The following is a 19,383-nucleotide window of genomic DNA, read 5'->3' as shown; positions in this document are numbered from 1 at the left end:
CAACTCTGCGTTGGTTAGACACTAGAACTCATAGACCCATCTGACTTGAATTCTAGTGTCTAACCAATGGAGCATTAATAAATTGTTTTGGAGCTAAAAGGCATGTAAATTGTCTCGCTCTCTGCAATGGTTAAGACACTAGAACGCATAGGCTCATCTCATACGAAAGATGAGTAGAAAACACGAAACAGATAAATTGTAGATGTGTGGAGCTAAAATCATGCGAGAGGAAGCAAACCCAACATTATATTTTAGCAAATAATTGTGGTGTCAAATTAGAAGCGACATTTTATTTAATTGATATTGAATGCCGATTAGAAATTAGCAGATTTACAAGTATGTGATATGTCATATGATCCAACCCTTTATTTAACAACAACAACAAAACCTTATCTCAAAGATTTGGTTTCCGCTAAACGAATCTTGTTCCTTCGTTTCGCTTTGTCCCAAGCCAAGTCTTGTAATTGAGAGTGAGTTCGATATTCGTTTTCATGATGTATGATTCTGTATAATGATCTTATCAACTACACACACGCGCACAAGCTGCCACTTCATCATCAATCAAATATGACAAAAGTTGGGAATGTTTTGAGAACCCAAATTCTTTGAGGAAGCAATTTGGAGAGCCAGATAGGTATGAATTATAAAAGATAAAATGACAGCTTTTGCAAGAGAATAATATATGGGTACTTGTCCCTAAGCCTCCATGTGATAACTGTAAGCAATGAAAGAATACCAAAAAAAATGAACGACACTCACAATTCATTCAAAACTCAAAAGAGTTACTTTTAACAGTCTGTTTGGATTGAGAGAACCAGAGATAAGAGAAAAGAAGAGAAAACAACTTTCTCTCCACCTTATTTGGATAGATAGGAGAGAAAATAATTGAATATGAAGTAATTTGTTCTATTTGAGAGAGAAAAAATAGAACTATGTTCTCTTCATTAACTTTCTCTTCTCTCCTCACTTAACTTTCCAAACAAGAGAAATGGAGAGAAAACTGATTACCTTCTTTTTTTTTCTCTCCATTTCTCTCAATCCAGACAGAGTGTTAGACGGCTCATGATCAGAATAAGAAGCTAATATACCATAATTTGAGCAATTATCAAAAAGAACATTGAGAATACAAATTCAGCTAGTGTTTGGTGCCAAATTAGCACAAAGGAGACAAACATTTGGCCTGCCAAATGGCCTAAAGATGATAAAACCACCTCAAGAAACCTACTAGCTGACTTTTTTCAACTTAAATTCAGATGACCTAAAATCAAGGTGTCCACATATCGCTTCGAAGTGTCCTATGCAAGGATCACATAATTTAAATTTGATGCACAAAGGCTCAAACTTGATTAATTAATGATCAGAAAGAAAAAAAAAATTTTAAATGAGCTATGACCCATTATTTTTTATTAAACAGTCTTTTTATTTTTCTTTTCCAAAATATGAACCTTGATTTTTCCATAAAATCCATCGTCTTCATCCTCTTGGGTAAAACTTTTACCCTTCGACCTCGAGGTTCTATCTTTTCCAACCTTCAAATTATATATATAGATATAGATATATAAACTAGATAGGATTTTTAGGTAGTTAATCTTGGAATGTTTACCAATAATTTTTTTTGGAACTTTTCCAAATTTATCCTAACTGAATCAAATTAACCCCACATCAAATAATTGTTGGATCCAAACTTTGTTACTATGCGAGGCATGAGGCTATGTTGCTTAATTACGTGATTCATAATTATTTTTCTTAACCTTTGTAATTTCATCTCTCTCCTATTATTTCATAGCATAAGTGTTATCACACAACAGTTAGTCTAATAATACATATTTCCTTTGTTATTTAGTTATAAATAAGCACAATAGTACTTCTTCTCCATTCATCCGACGCTTTCTTAGTCTCAAATTTTGTTGAAACCTTAGTTCACCAATTATAACAAATCTTCATCTTTGCAAAGCTTCTCTCGCTAACGTACAAATTTCTAAATGCACTATAGTAATCCTAAGATTAGTGTTTCCTATAGTAATTTGTTGGACCATCCACCATACTTTTAGTAGTTTAATTAACCAGCCAATGGATGAGAAACTCTTATCAGTTGTTAAAATTTTGTTTTAGAATATCACCAAGGGGAGGGACCCCACCACCTATATATGGGAATCAAAGCATTGTAAACCCTAAAAACTAATAAAATTAGTATGGAAATCGGAGCGAATAACAACTTTGATTCCAAAACCAAGCAAATCCGAGTAGCTTCATTCCAATACGTATTGAGCATCATAGATAAAAAAAGATATGGAATAATCCCATGAAGTTTAGGTAGATTACTTACCATATATGTGCATTGACAAAGGTGATTGATCGTGGTTATAAAACTCATGAATTGATTAATTTGCTAAGATAAGTAATCTAAGCTGGACATGTAAATTATCACGAGGATGTCTGCCCACATTGTATTTAAATATGGGATAGATAGACTCTATAGGATCCCAACACATCTCTATTTGGCAGCATGTCAAGTCTTACGAGTACGATATTGTAACTATAAAAGAGAATTAAGATAATCCTTAGGAAAGATGAACATTTTTTTTTTAAATCATAAACTTTATCAGATTATTGACTAGCTTAATTGTCGAAGTATTTTTGCAAAGTCTTGATACCAATAAACTCTTTCATTGACTCTTCAACCCACGTTAGCATCTAATAACACATAATACGAGGCGATATCACTTAAACTCACTGTTGCGGTGCTAGTAAGAGTTGATTATAATGTGAGTGAGAAGATATTGCCAGTGGAAAATTTGGGGGCTTTTCTAAAGAGAAAGATAGAAGAGTGTCGTTGTGGTTAGTTCATAGAGAGAGGGAGAGAGAGAGAGAAAGAGAGGACATGAAGGTCCCATCCCCTTCACTATATTTTTGTTGATTGGGATTTGAGAAGATTATATTGTCATACCAAATATTACTTATATTGACAAATCATCTTATACTGACATCATCTCAAGATGTGTGTTAATTGTAGGGTGGATCTTCATTTCATGCATTGAATATGAAGAAATTCTGAGTTTAGTACCCTATTTATTTTAATTCCCAAAACATACATTTGTCATTTTTATAATCTATGATCTTATGAATTCGTCACTTTTAATATCTACAAATTCGTAAATATACCAATGAGTTCATTACTTATAAAAGTGACAAATTCACTCAAATTGCATGTTTTGGGAATTAAAATAAATAATGTATCAAAATTAGAATTTGGGCTAGGTCACGGAAAAAACCACTTAATTTTGAATTGGTGTGCTTTTTGCAAGAGTTTGTGTTGCAATAGAATCACTCCAAAAATAAGTTTTACTTGTAAAAGAACCAAATTTCCAACTGTAAACGAACTCACCTCCACAAGGTGTACGGTGTTGACTACAATGCAGAAAATACCAAACACGTCCCAATCAAATTGATGATTTTTACTGGCGGCGACCACTCCTTAAGTTTCCTTTATTATAACGTTTTACGCTTTTACTGCCTTACCAGTTGTTTAAGTTAAGGAGGGAAGCACGGGTTACCAAAAGCTTAAAAAAATGTTCCCAAATTACTAAATTAGCCTTCAAAGTATCCTAAATCTTCATTTAAGTGCACTACCCGCTTTGAATTGTCTATAACACTCTCAGTTCTTGTAATCCATTAGTTTAAAAACTGGTTCAACATTGAGATGATGGTTGAGAATCGTCCATAACAATGAATTGATCGATATATTTTTATTGCTTTTAAGATCATCTCTTAATAAATCTTAATTAAGATTATATATATAACGTTTAACCTCTGTTAACGACTATTAACAATTAATAGAAATGAAGGTGGGTTCAACGAGATTTCAATCTAAATCATGTGATCAACTCTCCTCAATGGGTTAACTCCTCCAAAATGAGATGAATTTGATTTTATATGATTGAAAATTATGTAATAAATAGAGTTGTTAATTAGTTATAGGGGAATGTTAGCGTCTAAGAACTCATGGGAATGTTAGTATTGTCTAACAATCTTTTTTTTTTTTCTATAATATCCCTCCTTGTTTTGTTTTTTAGTGAAAGATAAGGGCATGTTAATCTTTTACACAATAAATATATTTATTATGCCATTAATAAATACATTTATTATGTTGATTACCAAATTATTACCAAAAAAGATATATTTAATTCAAAACACTTAAATGCTCATAACATTTATTATGCCATCAATAATGCATTTGTTATGTTAATTATCAAAACATTTACCAAAAAAGATATTTAATTCAAAATCCTTATATGCTCGTAACATTTATTATGTTAACAAGCATTTATTATGTAAAAGACTAATACACCCTTGTCTTTTTCACTAAAAATGTTCATAACATTTATTATATCATTAATAAATGCATTTATTATGTTGATTACCAAAATATTTACCAAAAAAGATATTTAATTCAAAATCCCTAAATGCTCATAACATTTGTTTTGTAAACAAGGATTTATTATGTAAAAGACTAATACTCCCTTGTCTTTTTCACTAAAAATGTTCATAACATTTATTATATCATTAATAAATGCATTTATTATGTTGATTACTAAAATATTTATCAAAAAAGATATTTAATTCAAAATCCCTAAATGTTCATAACATTTATTTTGTAAACAAGGATTTATTATGTAAAAGACTAATACACCATTGTCTTTTTCACTAAAATGTTCATAACATTTATTATATCATTAATAAATGTATTTATTATATTGATTAGCAAAATATTTACCAAAAAAAGATATTTAATTTAAAATTCTTAAATGCTTGTAATATTTATTATGTAAACAAACATTTATTATATAAAAGACTAATATACCATTGTCTTTTTCACTAAAAAACAAAATAAATGTGGGTATTATTGAAAACAAAAGTATTAGACAATCTTAACGTCCTCATGCATTATTGGACATTATCATTCTCCTTAGTGTTATATATATATAGTACCATTCAAATATATTGTAACTATAAAAGAGAATTAAGATAATCCTTAGGATATGGTGAAAATTAGATGTACCTCCATATGTTTCCAAACTATTGACATACCCATTGACTTGGGTCTTGCATGAGAGAATAATAAAATGACTAAAACATCATCACCTTTAGCTACATGACAAAAAACCATTGTTATTTTTTCCACAAAACCCATTGTCTTCAACCTCTAAAACATTTTTTTTCAAAAAACCCTAATGGACCTCTTTTGGCTTGTCACACCTCTTCTTCAATTTCTTCCCAAGAAGGCTATCATCTTCCATCTCTCTTATATTGTCCTCAAGGTTTGATGGTTGAAGGAGACAAAACTCTTTAACTTAATGAGGATGAATTTTTAGGAAAAATAAAGTGTTCCTTTTGCAACAATTCAATGTGAGGCAGGTTAGTTATTTATTGGTTCTTATTATATTTTTATCGAAATCGAAGAGATTTTTCAAAATTATCCAACCTTTTAAATAAATGGTACGATTATATAGTTTTTTAAAATAGTAATTCACTTATAGTGTGATTTTATATAAATTTGCATCATAATTGTATTACAAAAATACGATAATATCTTTAAGGGAGTGACTACTTACACTCAACTTAAAATCGATTGTATCCATCATTTATAAAATCTCCCTTGCACTTCATTGGTATGATTCTCTCTCTCTCTCTCTCTCTCTCTCTTTCTGACTCTTTTACTCTCTCTCCTACTCACTCACTCACTCAGTGCTTAGCTTATGTTCTTTATAAATGTTTGCAATAAGCGGAACTACAAGATGGGACTCCTCATCCAATGTGCTAAATTCTTTATGTTGGATGCAGTCATGGCTTCACGCTGTTGTATTTTTTTACTTTTTACAATTTGATCTTCAACACAACAAAAATTTTCCACCATGAAAAATTATTAAAACAATTATATGAGTTTTTATGAAAATCAGAGAATTAGATAAATCTTTCAATATTACAGAATTGATTATAAATTTGATTTTGTAATTATTACGTGCAACAACATGCATCAAATATAATTGTTCTCATAAAAATAGATAATTAGGAAATAAAGCATTTGATCATTTTCGTGAAACATCCTAAAAGTTATTAATGCTCCATGTGATGCAATCAAACTACCTCGACTTTGGACATGAAATCAAATTTCAAGAATCTAGAACTAAGACAATCCTAAGAACTATTGGTCAAAAAAAAAAAATTTAATAGGCAGAAATGATTTCTTCTACCAACATTCAGTTAAGGAGCAGAAGTCTATTGATGTTGTTTTTTTAATTTTAATTTTTATTTTTTATGACGGAATTATCTAAACTTACGTTCAACTAAGGGGATTGGAAGCGGCAAGGTTTATGGCTCTCCCTCGGGCACATGCACCACCCACACATCACATGCACTAAGGTAAGTGAGAGTGCGCCCTCACAGGTGGCCCCGAGGAAATATTGCTCATACTAGGTATCGAACTCACAACATACAGACTCTCACCACCTATTGGATTCGAAATTGTCATTGAATCATCCCCTTAAGGTTAGAAGCAGAAGTCCTCTTTTGAAGGAAACTATTTTGGAATAGATGGAACAATTCCTACTTTTGGAACAAATCAAGAATATTTATGATATATAAAATGAAATTTTTAGTTGTAACATCAATCCAATTTATAATTAAAAAATCAATTATTTATCGATTTTAAAAAATATACATTTAATTAATGTCCAATCAAGTTGAATGATCACTTTTTATTTCTATTACAACACTTAATTTTAATGATTGAAACATTTATATTTATATAAAAATAAGATTAGGTGACTAAGCATACAAATCCACATGCCTTGAAATAAGAAAAAATAATATAATTATTTAAATATAATACATATTAATAAATTATTTTAAATAGAATTAAATGAATTGTCTAGTTCCCTGACGAGATGATTCGGAAGAGTGAAATCGGACCATTTTAAAGAGAGCTTCTAGTGTCAAACCAACTTTTACTAAGACCACCCCCAAAAGAGATGTGCCAATTCTTCGGTGATTTCATATGAATATGGGTTCTCTTAGCAAAAGTTGGTGTAACAATAGAATTTCTCTAAAAATGTTTGCGCTTTGGCTATTTAAAGTGGCAGTTTCGTTATTCGAAGTGAAAGTAAGAGGCAATCTGGTAATTACGACCCAACTTTCAGTTCATAACAGACATCTTCTTTTCCACAACCTGGTCTGAACCGAACAACGCCTGCTCATCAGTGATGGAAGAAGGAGAGGTAATTTTTTCCTTTTTTTTTTAAAACCCTAACCACCATCGAAGGTTTTCTCTTTCTCGAAAAAAAGTAATCTTCAATTTTTTTTAAATCAGTTTTTTTTTTCTTGGATTTTTGGGTCTGTTGTTCAAGTTTCACTAACGGGGGTTGCTTTTAATCCTGGTTTATTTTATCCATATTTTTCGTTTTTGTACAATTGATTAGCATTCTGTGTTTGATTTTTGGTGTAAATTTTTAATTTTTGCAGAAAATGGTTGCCTTGAAGAAGGCTTATGCCGATATAATCCTCAATACGGCTAAAGAGGCAGCTTTTCGGATCATGGTTTCAGAGCGAAAGGCGCTTTGCTTCCAGCAAGAACTCTTTTCCTCAAAGGATGAAGCTCTTAATATGCTTCTTCGCTTTAAACAAATGATGGATTCTCAGGTAAAGTTTTTGTTTTTGTTTGTTTTGGGTAAAATTATGGAAATGGGTTGGTCTTGGATTGATCTTTCACTGTAGTTTTCTAATGCAATTTGGTAGATTTATAATTGGTTTTTTGTGTAGTTGGGTTTCAGTTACTAATTTATTTCTTCCTTAGAACTTAGCTAGGTATGAAAACTACTTCCTTTTGTGATTGATTTGTTTGTAATATCTCCATGTTCAAGTCAACTAGAATTCTAATTAGATATACTTCATTCGGGTTCGGATTTTTTGCTGTCCTAACTATTTCCCCTGCATTGGAGTATCTGGCAAGAAGTTTTGATGATTGGGGTGTATGCTTTTAGTAATTTTGTTGCCCGTCAATGTACTGGTCGTTTCAGGAACTCATGTTGGTTTTTTCAAGGGAAGGGATGGATTATGCAACTGGGTTTTTATTTTATTTTATATGCATTATGGATTTAAAATAGGTGTTAGTAAGGCACAATCTTATTTATGAGTTTGTACATCTCGTTCATTCGCTCTACGATGAACCCAACATGGTTAAACATGGAGTTGGAAATGTATGCTTCCACAATGTACCATTTCTTAACTGTCTTCTCTTCTCTCTCTCCTGTCATGCTCTTTTGTTAACGGAGCTTGTTTTTATTATGGAAAGAGAAAAGGTGCATGGTGAGCATATGATGTTATGCGTGGCTTCGGCTTTCTTTGGAGTATTTTTTAAATTTATTTCAATTTTCAATGAACTTCATATTCTTTATTGAGGTGATCTACTGCGACATCAATTTCGTCATCGTCGTTGTAATCATCATCATCATTGACAATGTTTTTTCCCAACGATTTGTGTTTAGGAATATTAATTTGCCAATCAGTTCTCTGTAGAGGTGTATATCCTTTGCTACTTTCTACATCTTCAAAATTTTTTTAATCACCTTAATACACATCCCATCCTCTCTTCTTGTTGGAGCCTTTCATGGTTTAAAGTTCTTACCGTTTCATAATGTTTTGACCGAGACTAGAGCAAAACATGAACCATGAAATATTCAATATGAATGTTTTATTTATCTCATAATTTTTTTGGTTGAGACAGTCTTGGATTTTTCCTTGACCGAAACATTGCCTCGAGGCAAGATTTTAAACCTTGGAGCCTTTAACTCCATAATGGTACCGTGTTGTTTTCATTGTTGGTCTTCAGTGTACTTTCCAACCCATTTCAATTGTCTTTTTGGTATTTTATTACCTATTGGAGCGCTTCTTAGATTCAATCAAAAGTGCTCATTTATGAATTTTTATTTTTCCTATCTTTTTTATTCGTCCTTCTCAACATCCTCATTGGTATCACACCCATTATATGAAACCTCTTGTACTTGATTTCTCAATATTCATGTTCATAAAACATTATTGCTTTTTTTCCGCTATCTTGTATAATTTTCCCTTTGGCCACTTAACAGTCTAGAAGTATGTCTCATGCTCTCTATGGGGGTATTTCTTGCACATTTGTGGGTCTCCTTGACCTCTTCTGGTGCTTGTTCTTTTACTTTTTTTCTTCTTCATCTCACTAATTAATTCCTTTCACTAGTCAAAGAGAGAAACTTAACTAATTCTTTATCCTATGCTTGTCCTCACTAAAGTCGCATTGCATCTACTATGTTTTAGTTCTACTTCTTTTAAAACCCTTGATTCCGAGGTTTCCTTCCCTAGTTGCAGTCTTTATTCCTTTAGGCTCATTAACCAATAACATGACATTGACAAACCCAGGGCCAGTTGTAGCACAAATCTATTGTAACTAAGACCTTTACTTTTTTTTAATAGTTAAGCTGGAGTTGAACTCATGACCTCAAAGTTGCATTACAATATGTCAGTCAACTAAGACATGAGTTTAATCTCTATCATAACCATAGTATTAAATTTCGACATATTTCCATGTCCATTTCCACAAGTTACGACACGAAATCTAACTGACAATTTCTTTTTGTATATATTTTGGTGGAAATCACTATTCGTTTCGTGAAATATTTTGATGAATAGTGAATTTCGACTGAAATTATCATGTTTTAGGTATAAAAATGCAATATTCGATGAATAGTAAATTTCGACCGAAATATTTCCCTCTTTTGAAAAACTTATAATTGCTTTTAGGAAGAACTTGTAAATTACATATAGTATTTACTAATAAAAATTGCATAGAATATTCATCCATTAGTATAAATAAATTATGATTAGTTAGTTATATATATCATCTTATTTTAATCTATTCTAAGCATATTAGTACGTTTATATAAGCACGCATACAATCAACCATGTTTCAATTAGTTGGATACATTAGCAATTTATTCAAAGAATAAAAGAAATATAATTACACATGAATGCAATACTTAACAGTTACTTCATTTTAATGTCTTACATATTAAGTTGTATGTAGTTAATGCACCATTATTATTCTTATTTCTGCTGTCAGCCTCTCAATACATGTGCGTATCTGTAGCAAAATGTTGTTGATATTCAATTTCTCACTTTATATGGTAGTTTATTGGATTTTGATGACTTAATGAGTGTGTTTTAATGCCTATTTTATCGTTTCCTACATGGTTAATGAAAATTTCATCAATATTTCTACCATTTCATTTCCATATTCATCGAAATATTTCCATTTCCTGACTAACCGAAATAGACATTGAAATTGAAATTTAATACCTTGTTCATAACTACAAGCTCTCGTCTCACCACCAACTGTTCCCTTCTATATGTCCTTAACAATGTCTATTTAGCGCCACCCGTAAGGCTAATTTTCAGTTTTTTATGGTCAAATCAAACTTAAGAGAAGTCAATCTATCAGTCAATTTTATGTGTGTGGGTTGGGGGGGGGGGTTCTAAGTTTGTTTGGAGAAAACATATTTCAATGGATTTGTGGGTGCAGTTTTAAGGGGTTAATCTCAGCCCTTTGAGAATTCATACAGCCTTTATTCCATTCCAAACAACTAGCTGGTGGATTTGTAAGAGCAATTTTAGGGAATACTTAAATATTTGGCCAATTAAGTTGAGAGTTTGTCCAAATCTAGTTGCTTGATCCGAGTGAGTGTTTAGAACGTGGGAAATTGGAGCATTTAATTAAGATGTTGTTTACTTATCCTTTCATGTTATTGTTTAGTTATGTACTGTATATTGATTGTGAGTTTATGCCATAGGTACTCCACCTGTAATTTGATTTAAATATGGTTGTAACCCATAGTTCTTGCTTGTGTGATTGGAGGCAAACAATCTTCTTATATACTACATCTTTCTAGTCTCAACTACTTGTGTGTGTATTTTTGTGCATCGTTCTCTTTCTGTCTAAACTCTTAGGTCTGGTTCTTGTTCTCTCTCATAATGGAAGTTGTTTGGATTGATTGAACAAAAAGTCCAGTTTGGAAACCCACTCCGTCAGTGCTTTTGATGATTTCGCCTTTTTCACTAGTTAATTTTGATTTGTTCCTAGATTAGATGGTAAGCTGATTCTAACTTGGAAAAAGGTTTCAGACCTTTTGTATAACTTGTGAAGCATCTCAAAGTGTATGATTTTCCTTGGAACCATATCAAATGAATATAAAATAGCTATTAGGACTATCCTGGGAATAGATTGAATATGTAATCATTTTTCTTTTAATTGGTATAAAAGGAAAACCTGAAGAGCATTCAATGTTTGAATTTCTTGCTTCTTTTGTAACACAAGTTGAATGCCTTCTTATATTTGATTAGTAAAGACACTGATGTTAAATATCAATAGAATAAGAGGAATGAATACAAAGGGCAACACTCAAAGACAGTCAAGGATCCCTGCTAAAGAAGCAAAGCTCCAACAAAGCAAATAAATGACACAAAACATAAACACTATCATCGCTTCACAAAATCAAAGAATCGAATTTGAACGTGAAGGTCTCATTAGAAGGTCCTCTTGAATTACTCACACATTTTGGACCCCAGTGAAAGTTTGCCTTGATGTTGAAGATAATGCTATTGATATTCCCTTCATTTCCCTCAAAGATGCAAGCATTCCTCTCTTTCCAAATACCCTAGCACACTACAAGTGTAAGAGATTTGAAGGATCCTGCCTTCAGCATTGAAATGAGTGAGGCAATAGAATGGTGCAGGATGAACACTTCCTACACTCTTCTTGCACAGAGAATAAAAGTCTATGGTGATTTTACTGTTGGCTATAACACAGTCAATGGTAAGAATTCTTTCAAGGCCGATCGTCCACTCGAAGAAAGTCCCTTCGGAAGGAATTTTGGCTCCCCAAATAAAGGCTCCTAGACAGTGGTTATAAGTCAGGTTGCTGAGAAAAGAATAACATGTTTTTACCAAGAATTTTCCGACTCTTTTCCCATTTTTATTTGTCTTCCTACCTCAATGACTCCATCCCTTTTTCTCTGACTTTGATGTATTGGGATATCTTAGTGCAGATTTGCTCCACACATTTTTATCTGTTGGCAAGAGCGTTGCCTCTTAAAGGGCATTGGATGATCAAATACATTCTTTATCTAAGAAGAACCAGAAACCCCAATCATCTTCTTCCATTCTCTAAAAGCTTGGTTTGCTTTTGTTACCCTTAAACCACTCCTCCTCAGAACAAAAAAACTTAGGTTCTATTCTTAATTTCCTTATGTGCTTCTTGTCTCGTTTCCAGGTGGTTTAGGTTTTCTCTCAATCTTTATTTGAGCTTTTGGAAGGTTGAAGTTTCGATATCATCTCTTGTAGAAAAAGGCATCTTTGGGGTATCCTTCATTTGGCCATTGCTTGGGGTCATTAGAACTAGAAAAAGTGTAACAACAGGGTGTTCCAAAGTAAGGAGAGTACGTCTCAAGTGGTGATGATGGAGATTTTGGGGTTACTTTTCTTTTGGTCAAAGATGAGTAAAGACTTTGCGGGATTGTGCTTCCAGGATTTTGTTTGGGATACCATTTGTGATTCGTAGCCCTCCTTTGGGCATGCATTTTTCTTTTTGGTTTGCTTGTTTTTCCTTTTGTTTTTTTCTCGTTGTATGGGGGCTATCTCAGCCTCCTTTTTATCTTCTATCTTCTAATAAAAAAATTATACTTATCAAAGAAAAAACTTATGTGCTTGAACAACCTCACCAAACAGAGCCACAACTCTGCAGATAAGCTGAATATTGGGCAATCCAACGGATTGAGAGCGTGGCAAGGATGAGAATGCTGAGATGGATAAGTGGAGAAACTACGAAAGATAAATTAGAAATGATTGCATCATGAAAATGTAAAAGTAGCCCCAATAGGTGATAAACTAAAGGAAAGTCACTTGTGATGGTTGGTCATGTGAATTGAAGGCTTTATTACAGCCCCATAGTTGAAGGTTATGAAAGGATAAGAAAAAGATTAAAAAAAATGTTAAGAGCAGATGTGAGCACACTTGAATTAATAGAAATCATGAACTTGGACATCATGAAAATGGAGGAACAGGATTTGTTCAGCTGACCCCAAATTTTTGGGATGAGGCTTTAATGATGACGACGATGCTTCTTTTCTAGTGGAAGGAGTTATAATTCATCAATGTGACCCCTGATTCTTGATTAATTTTCCAATCATTTGCATATTCGTTTCGAGGGAACTCCTTAAAATCTAAAGATATTTCAGGGCTTCATCTGGTTGGACTTGAGAGCATAAAAAAACAAAATGCATGTGTTTAACAAGTACTCTTTTCTACCATGCCTTTTTAGTTGGGGTAGGGGGCTTGGATTTGTTCTTATAGGTCATTGAATTCTGGTACACTCGAAAAAACCCTAGTTACCAGAAGTGCTAGGAACTGGCTTTATGTTGGTAAAGGAGCTCATAAAAAAAAAAAAAAAAGCAGAAATGAACTATTTTATATCTAAAAGTGGGTTAGTGATGAGTTACTTTGCAAATTCCTGCTTTTAGGTCAAAATGTTTCGATTTTTTCCCCACCTGAAATCTCTATTGGTCTCTTGGTTAAGGCAGAATTCGCTTGAAACACAATGAATGTTACCGTGTGTGGCAGATACTTGAGTGAGATGCATCATGGTCTTAGCATTTACTCTTAAAAATGATTTGTACGATGATGCATTAGATTGTAATTGCTAGACTCTGAACAGGAAGCTGGAAAGGTTGTATCAAGGCTATTAACTTCCCTGACATCACTTACTTTATTGAAAGGCTTGTAACGGATTTAGACAACATTAATCAGTTTTTTCCATTTATACAGATTGCTGAAGTGGAAAATGCATCCTTGAGTCAACAGAGAAGAATTAAAGAGCTTGAAGCACAGCTGCATGAAGCAGAAGATATAGTAACAGATCTAAGAGCACAGTTGGAAGGAGTGCAGGATGACCTAGAGAAGATGAAAAACACACATGTGAATCCTTTGGATGAGCAAATAAAGGGTAATATTGCTTCTCATGAAGATGCATCTTTCCCAAAGGTTATGCCTTCAAATGAGAGAAATATAGAGGAGAATTTGTGTTTTGTGTCAGAAACTGCAACAACGCAGACTGAACCCTCGGGTGATTTTCCTGCAGAGAATTATTATGACGGTAACCCTGATTTAGCTTCCATAATAATGAGGAGTAAAGAACCTGACCTCTACAGAAATGGGTGTACTCAGCGAATCCGTGCATTGGAAAGAAACCTGTTGAGTGGGCAATTGCCTCTCCTCGCACAAACAGACGATCAGTGCTCAAACATAAAGAATGAATCAAGCATCAGAGCTGAAGTAACCTGCACCATGGATTCTTCCAAGGATGGCGATATGGGTTCATTGCAGGAGAAACCGACTGATAACAGCTGTGAAAAGGTTCAAACTGTTAATTGCTTCCGTAGGTTTCCTTCGAGAAAAAGAAAAGCTAGATACAAGAAAGCTAAACTTACGTTGTGCGGTGACCAGGTCATGCAAGCTTGTGAGTCGTCTACGGGTGAAGATCCATCAAAGTTAATTGAAGAAGATGTTAAAGAAAACCCGGACTCCCATTTGGCTCCTGTACCTTCATTCATTACAACTGATGAGGATCCTCGATCAGGATGTATGGATGGCATTGGAAGTGATGCTGAGGTTATTAAAACATCGAGTGTTCAGAATGCAGCAGATGAAGATACACTGACTAGACGGGATAGTGAACTTGCAGACAGTTCTGGGGTTCCAATTTGCAAATTGGACCTCAAGACAGTTGATGTACCACAAATCACTTCTGATTCCAAAGATGACAAAGCATGCCAAATAACTAACGGATCACCAATTCAAGCTGTAAACGATAGGGTTCTCAAGTATACATTTATGAGGAAGCGCAAGAAGGAAATGTTGAGCTGCCTTGATGAGAATGCGTCTCTTGAAAAAAACACTACAAAGTGGAGGACAGGGGAGAAGCAAGGCAGTGCTCAAGAGCAGAAGAAATCTAGCTTGATTGTGGAATCTTCTCGGGATAGTCGGCGATTGGTGCTGGTTGCTCGTCAGGTTGGTGGAATTTTCCTCTGGGCATTTCTTTTTGGCTTTTAATATATCAATAGGCAATGAAATGCCTTTCTCAGCCAGGTTGTTAATAGTCTACAGATGTGTTTACCATACACATGGCACACATACAAGTAATTTGAGCTCACTATTTAGGAGGTTCAACCACGGCTTCTATGCCAAAAGTTGCACCATTTGGATTGTAACTGTACTGCCCAGTTGGACTATCAGAAGAAAAAATGTAATTCGACGAAGAGTCCAAGAAAGCCTTAGAGATCCTGTGAGGGTTCATTAGATGATTATAATGAGACAATATATTGCATTATTTTGTTTATAAAAAAAGCGTACATTGCATTCTTTTGATTTGTCAAATTTTTTTGCTTTGAGGATCTTCTAAGCTGAAACCCATCAAATGATGGTACCTTTCCTGCATGTCAAGATCATCTATGCCGTTGTAAAACCATGCTGCACACACAACTGGGATTTTGTTTTCATTTAGTACTATCCATTTATGATCCAGAAATATGATAATTTGATCTTCAATATAGGTTCGTATCTCTGGACTTCTTATGGTTCATATCATTAGCTGGTTAAGCTCTTTCTTGATGTCATCTCTTTTTCTTGCGCAGCTAATATCATTGTCGGAGAAGAAATGGTGGCAGTAGAATTGGCTGTTCTGTGTACTCAACGTTATGAAAGTTGAACTTGAGTGGAAACTGTAAAAGAACCATCCCTCTGCGGTAAGTCTCCAGAAACTGTTTCTTTTCGAAGAACCTGAATGGATTAGCAGGCTAGTTATCGTGATAGGGCTTTGGGTTCCTGAGTACTAATGTATGCACATTATATCCAATAAATTATGATAATTTTTTGTTCTTTTTTTTTGGTAGTATGTGCTACCACCAAACCCAACTATGCCATATTTGTACTAGTTATTATTACCTATAAGTTATTTCATCCATAATTTTCACAAAGATTGCCTAGGGCCATGTCTTTCATCTTGTGTAATCTTTGATGGATGGTTTTGAACTGCATGAATCTAGTGAATCTAAATAAGGTGTAGATGGTTACTTTTATGCAGAAATATGTATAGCAGTTGAAGCTATGGGTTGCAGTTTAAGCTTGTTCATTTGTTTGGCATTGAGGTGGGCAGAGTAGAATTGTGGAGGGGTTGTTTGACTGAATGAGTTGATTATGAATCGTAAGATTATTTTATTTTTTTGGGAACTTCATTGACACCAACTTGTCAAGTTTTACGAACACCCCAATCTTAAATACAATGATCTACCTATAATGTAATAGTGATTCTTGCGTTGGACGAGTGCGCACTGATCCCCCCTATAAGAGCACCACTCATTAGGAATGGAGAAGAGAGGTGGAAGATTCGAAGAAGAAACAAATGAGTAAGTTAGCTTGTGCATATCCTAGGTGTCATTCATGTATTGCTTCGGTACAATGACGAAGAAAAAAGTTGTTTTTTTTCTTCTTCTTTTCTTTTCCATCTTTTGCAAGGCTTTTGTGCCTTCATCAATCTTTAGCATTTCTTTGCTAACGACGAAAATTAAACCAACTTCAACAACCCTATTCAAGATCCTACTAGTCGTTGATTGTCTAGCATTGCATGGTTACCTGCCAGCCTATAGGTTTCAGTGCCTTCCAAATAATTGATTTCTCTTTGAATCTCAGTCTCTCCATCTGGGTCGATTGATTCGTACACTGCTAAACTATAGAATTCGAAGTTGATTGCCTCCTCAATGATCAGTTTTGAAAAGAAAGATTCTTCGATTTTCATCTTTCATTCTCACTTGCTTTATCACAAAGTTTCTTGACATTTTATAGGCTATTTCACATTCTCGTGGACTATTCACAATGGGATTCATTCATGGTGGCAAAGAACACTTAGAAGAGATAAGGAACTTGAAGTTCTTGATTAGAAGAAAACCGAATTCTAACAGAGGAGGTTTTCAAAGAAACCTTAAAAGAGAAGATTATAGGAGATGGAAATAGTTGGTGCCTGTATTCTTAATAGGGTTATAATACGTAATTTCACAAAGAATCAGTATTAGATAAGCTGTCCCATTTCTATGGAATAGGAATGGTGTCTACATGGCATGTTTTGGATGGAGTTCAAAACACATCAGACTGCTAATGAAGCCATTTTCGACATGGCACACGACCAAATATATCTAATTTTCAATAAAAACATGCCAAGTACACATCTTGTATTGCTATAGGAATGGGGCACCATTCTGGATTGCGCTGACACTTTCAGTAATTGGTGTTGCCTAGACATTTTTTCTTTTATTGGCTTGGGTCCATTTCCTAACTAGTTCATATAATAATAGTTCTATGCATTTGGAATTAAATTTTTATAGTTTTTTTTTTTTTTTTTAAAGAAAAACTTTGTCGGGTCAATTTTCTTTTGGGAAATCTTCCTAACATGCCATAGAACTCTTAAGGGTCCTCCAATTTTTAGTGGCACCTCTAAAATCCAAAATTGTTGTGGGCACTCCATGTCAAAGGGCACCCTTCTCATTTCCAATGATTCCTAAGACTCAAGTGAGGAGGAGGAGAAGAAGAGAGAAGAAGATGAAAATCAAAGAGGAGGAGGAGAAGGAGAAAAATAAAGAGAGGTAAAAGAGATTGGAGGAAAGGGAGGAGGAGAAGAAAATCAAAGAGAGGGAGGGACTTTGGAGGAGTAAAATAGAGCTCTGAAGAGAGATAGGAAGAGAGAGAGGAGTAGAAGAAGAAAAACAAAGAGAGATAGACATCAGATGAGGAGGAGGAGAAAAACAGAGAGAGGGAGAGAGATCATTGGAGGAGGGAAGAAAAAAACATAGGAGGGAGATTGAAGAAGAAGAAGAAGAAGAAGAGAGAGAAATTGGTTGATGTTATGTGTAAGGTTCATCGGAGAAGACATAGAGCTACCAGAGAAGGAGAACCAATCAGAAGTGCCCTTAAAAATGTTAAAATTTATTTTTTTCCTAATATTTAACTTACTCTTAAAGGTTAGTGGCATGTCAATAAAATTTCCCTTTTCTTTTTTCAAAATTAAAAGAAATAAATATTTTTTTATACAACAGAGAAACAAGAGCCCTATAGAATTGTTACCTAATCCCATCCGATTCCACCCGGGTCTAAGGGATGGCAGCGAGCGTCGAAGCTCGCAAGGAGTTAGTGGTGGCCATTTCCCCACATAACTTTTTTGAATGATTTTAGATATCCCTAAATTTATACTTTATTTTGAGATTCCCTGTATTTTCAACTGATTACATATCCCATATACCCTCACCTCCTTCCAATTTTGTCTCTCCCTTCAATTTTTTGAAGATGACATTACCTCATGACTTGGGCTTTTTCTCATAGATTAATTGAAAATAACCTAAATATCATTTTCTTCAATTTTTAAACAGAAATTTTCTTAATTTCCTCCAAAAATCATTTATTTTCGATCTCTTCAACTGTACCGCATTTAGTATAGTTCGCCCCCCACTACAATAAAATCCTGACTCCAACCCTGATGTCAGCAGGATCTATTTATAAGTTCCACTGAATCCAATTACATTGGCCCAAGAGCAAGAAAGGCTTATGACAATGTAGTCTCCTTTGGAGACATATCTTGTACTCATTAGTCGATTGTGGTGTTGGCGTGCTTTTGTCTCGATGCAGGCGCGACACACTCTTACATCTTTACCTCATCTTTACGGACAAATCTAAAAGACTGCCCAACTTTATAAACTGGGCCCACTCTATATTTCATGCTCTAGCTCAACCATGATGCATCATGCCCAACTTTAATCTGATTCACTCTTAGATTTGCAAGAAATGTGTCCATCCAATACATCTCACTTTTATCAATTATCTCTATCAATTCTACCCTACAACTCTTGATGAAATACTCTTTCCTTATCTCATTATCTGATAGCATCAATGTGGTACCTGTTAAAAATTCTTCGACGATTAAATTAAATTTTTTTTGAAGAAATAATTGAAAGATCTTTCCTAATTTTTAAGTAACTAGCAAAAGAATCCCTTTGCTGTCAATCTCTCTTCCTTTTATTGGGTTCCTCTTAAAATAAGGATTTCCTCTTTGATTCTTTTCAATTCGGGATCTGATCATGGAGAATCTCATTATTTATGGAATCACAACCGAATTAGAGCCATTCCTCTTTCCGTTCCTGAATTTTTGAGAATTCTCCTTGAACTTTGAAAGCCAGATCCACCAAAACCTATCGATTTTACCCTATT

At 34.0% G+C, this 19,383-nt stretch overlaps 1 protein-coding gene across 3 annotated transcripts; it reads left to right on the top strand.

The window, feature by feature from the left end:
- The first annotated feature begins 7,163 nt into the window (after positions 1-7,163).
- LOC147398964 (uncharacterized) lies at positions 7,164-16,128 on the top strand. Of its 3 annotated transcripts, none has more exons than XM_086448341.1 (5): positions 7,164-7,274; positions 7,519-7,695; positions 13,903-14,080; positions 14,216-15,144; positions 15,768-16,128. In XM_086448341.1, exons 1-5 carry the CDS (start codon positions 7,260-7,262, stop codon positions 15,801-15,803), a joined length of 1,335 nt encoding a protein of 444 aa, XP_086304467.1. In that variant the 5' UTR covers positions 7,164-7,259; the 3' UTR covers positions 15,804-16,128. The 3 variants fall into 3 exon arrangements, with proteins under 3 accessions (XP_086304467.1, XP_086304466.1, XP_086304465.1); XM_086448340.1 differs by having other exon boundaries at positions 13,903-14,490; positions 14,581-15,144; XM_086448339.1 differs by having other exon boundaries at positions 13,903-15,144.
- Positions 16,129-19,383: the final 3,255 nt, after the last annotated feature.

Source organism: Akebia trifoliata, chromosome 7 (genome assembly GCF_017979445.1).
Source record: "Akebia trifoliata isolate Shusen 1 chromosome 7, ASM1797944v1, whole genome shotgun sequence".
Lineage (NCBI taxonomy): Eukaryota > Viridiplantae > Streptophyta > Magnoliopsida > Ranunculales > Lardizabalaceae > Akebia > Akebia trifoliata.
This window is presented reverse-complemented; position numbering and strand designations above follow the sequence as displayed.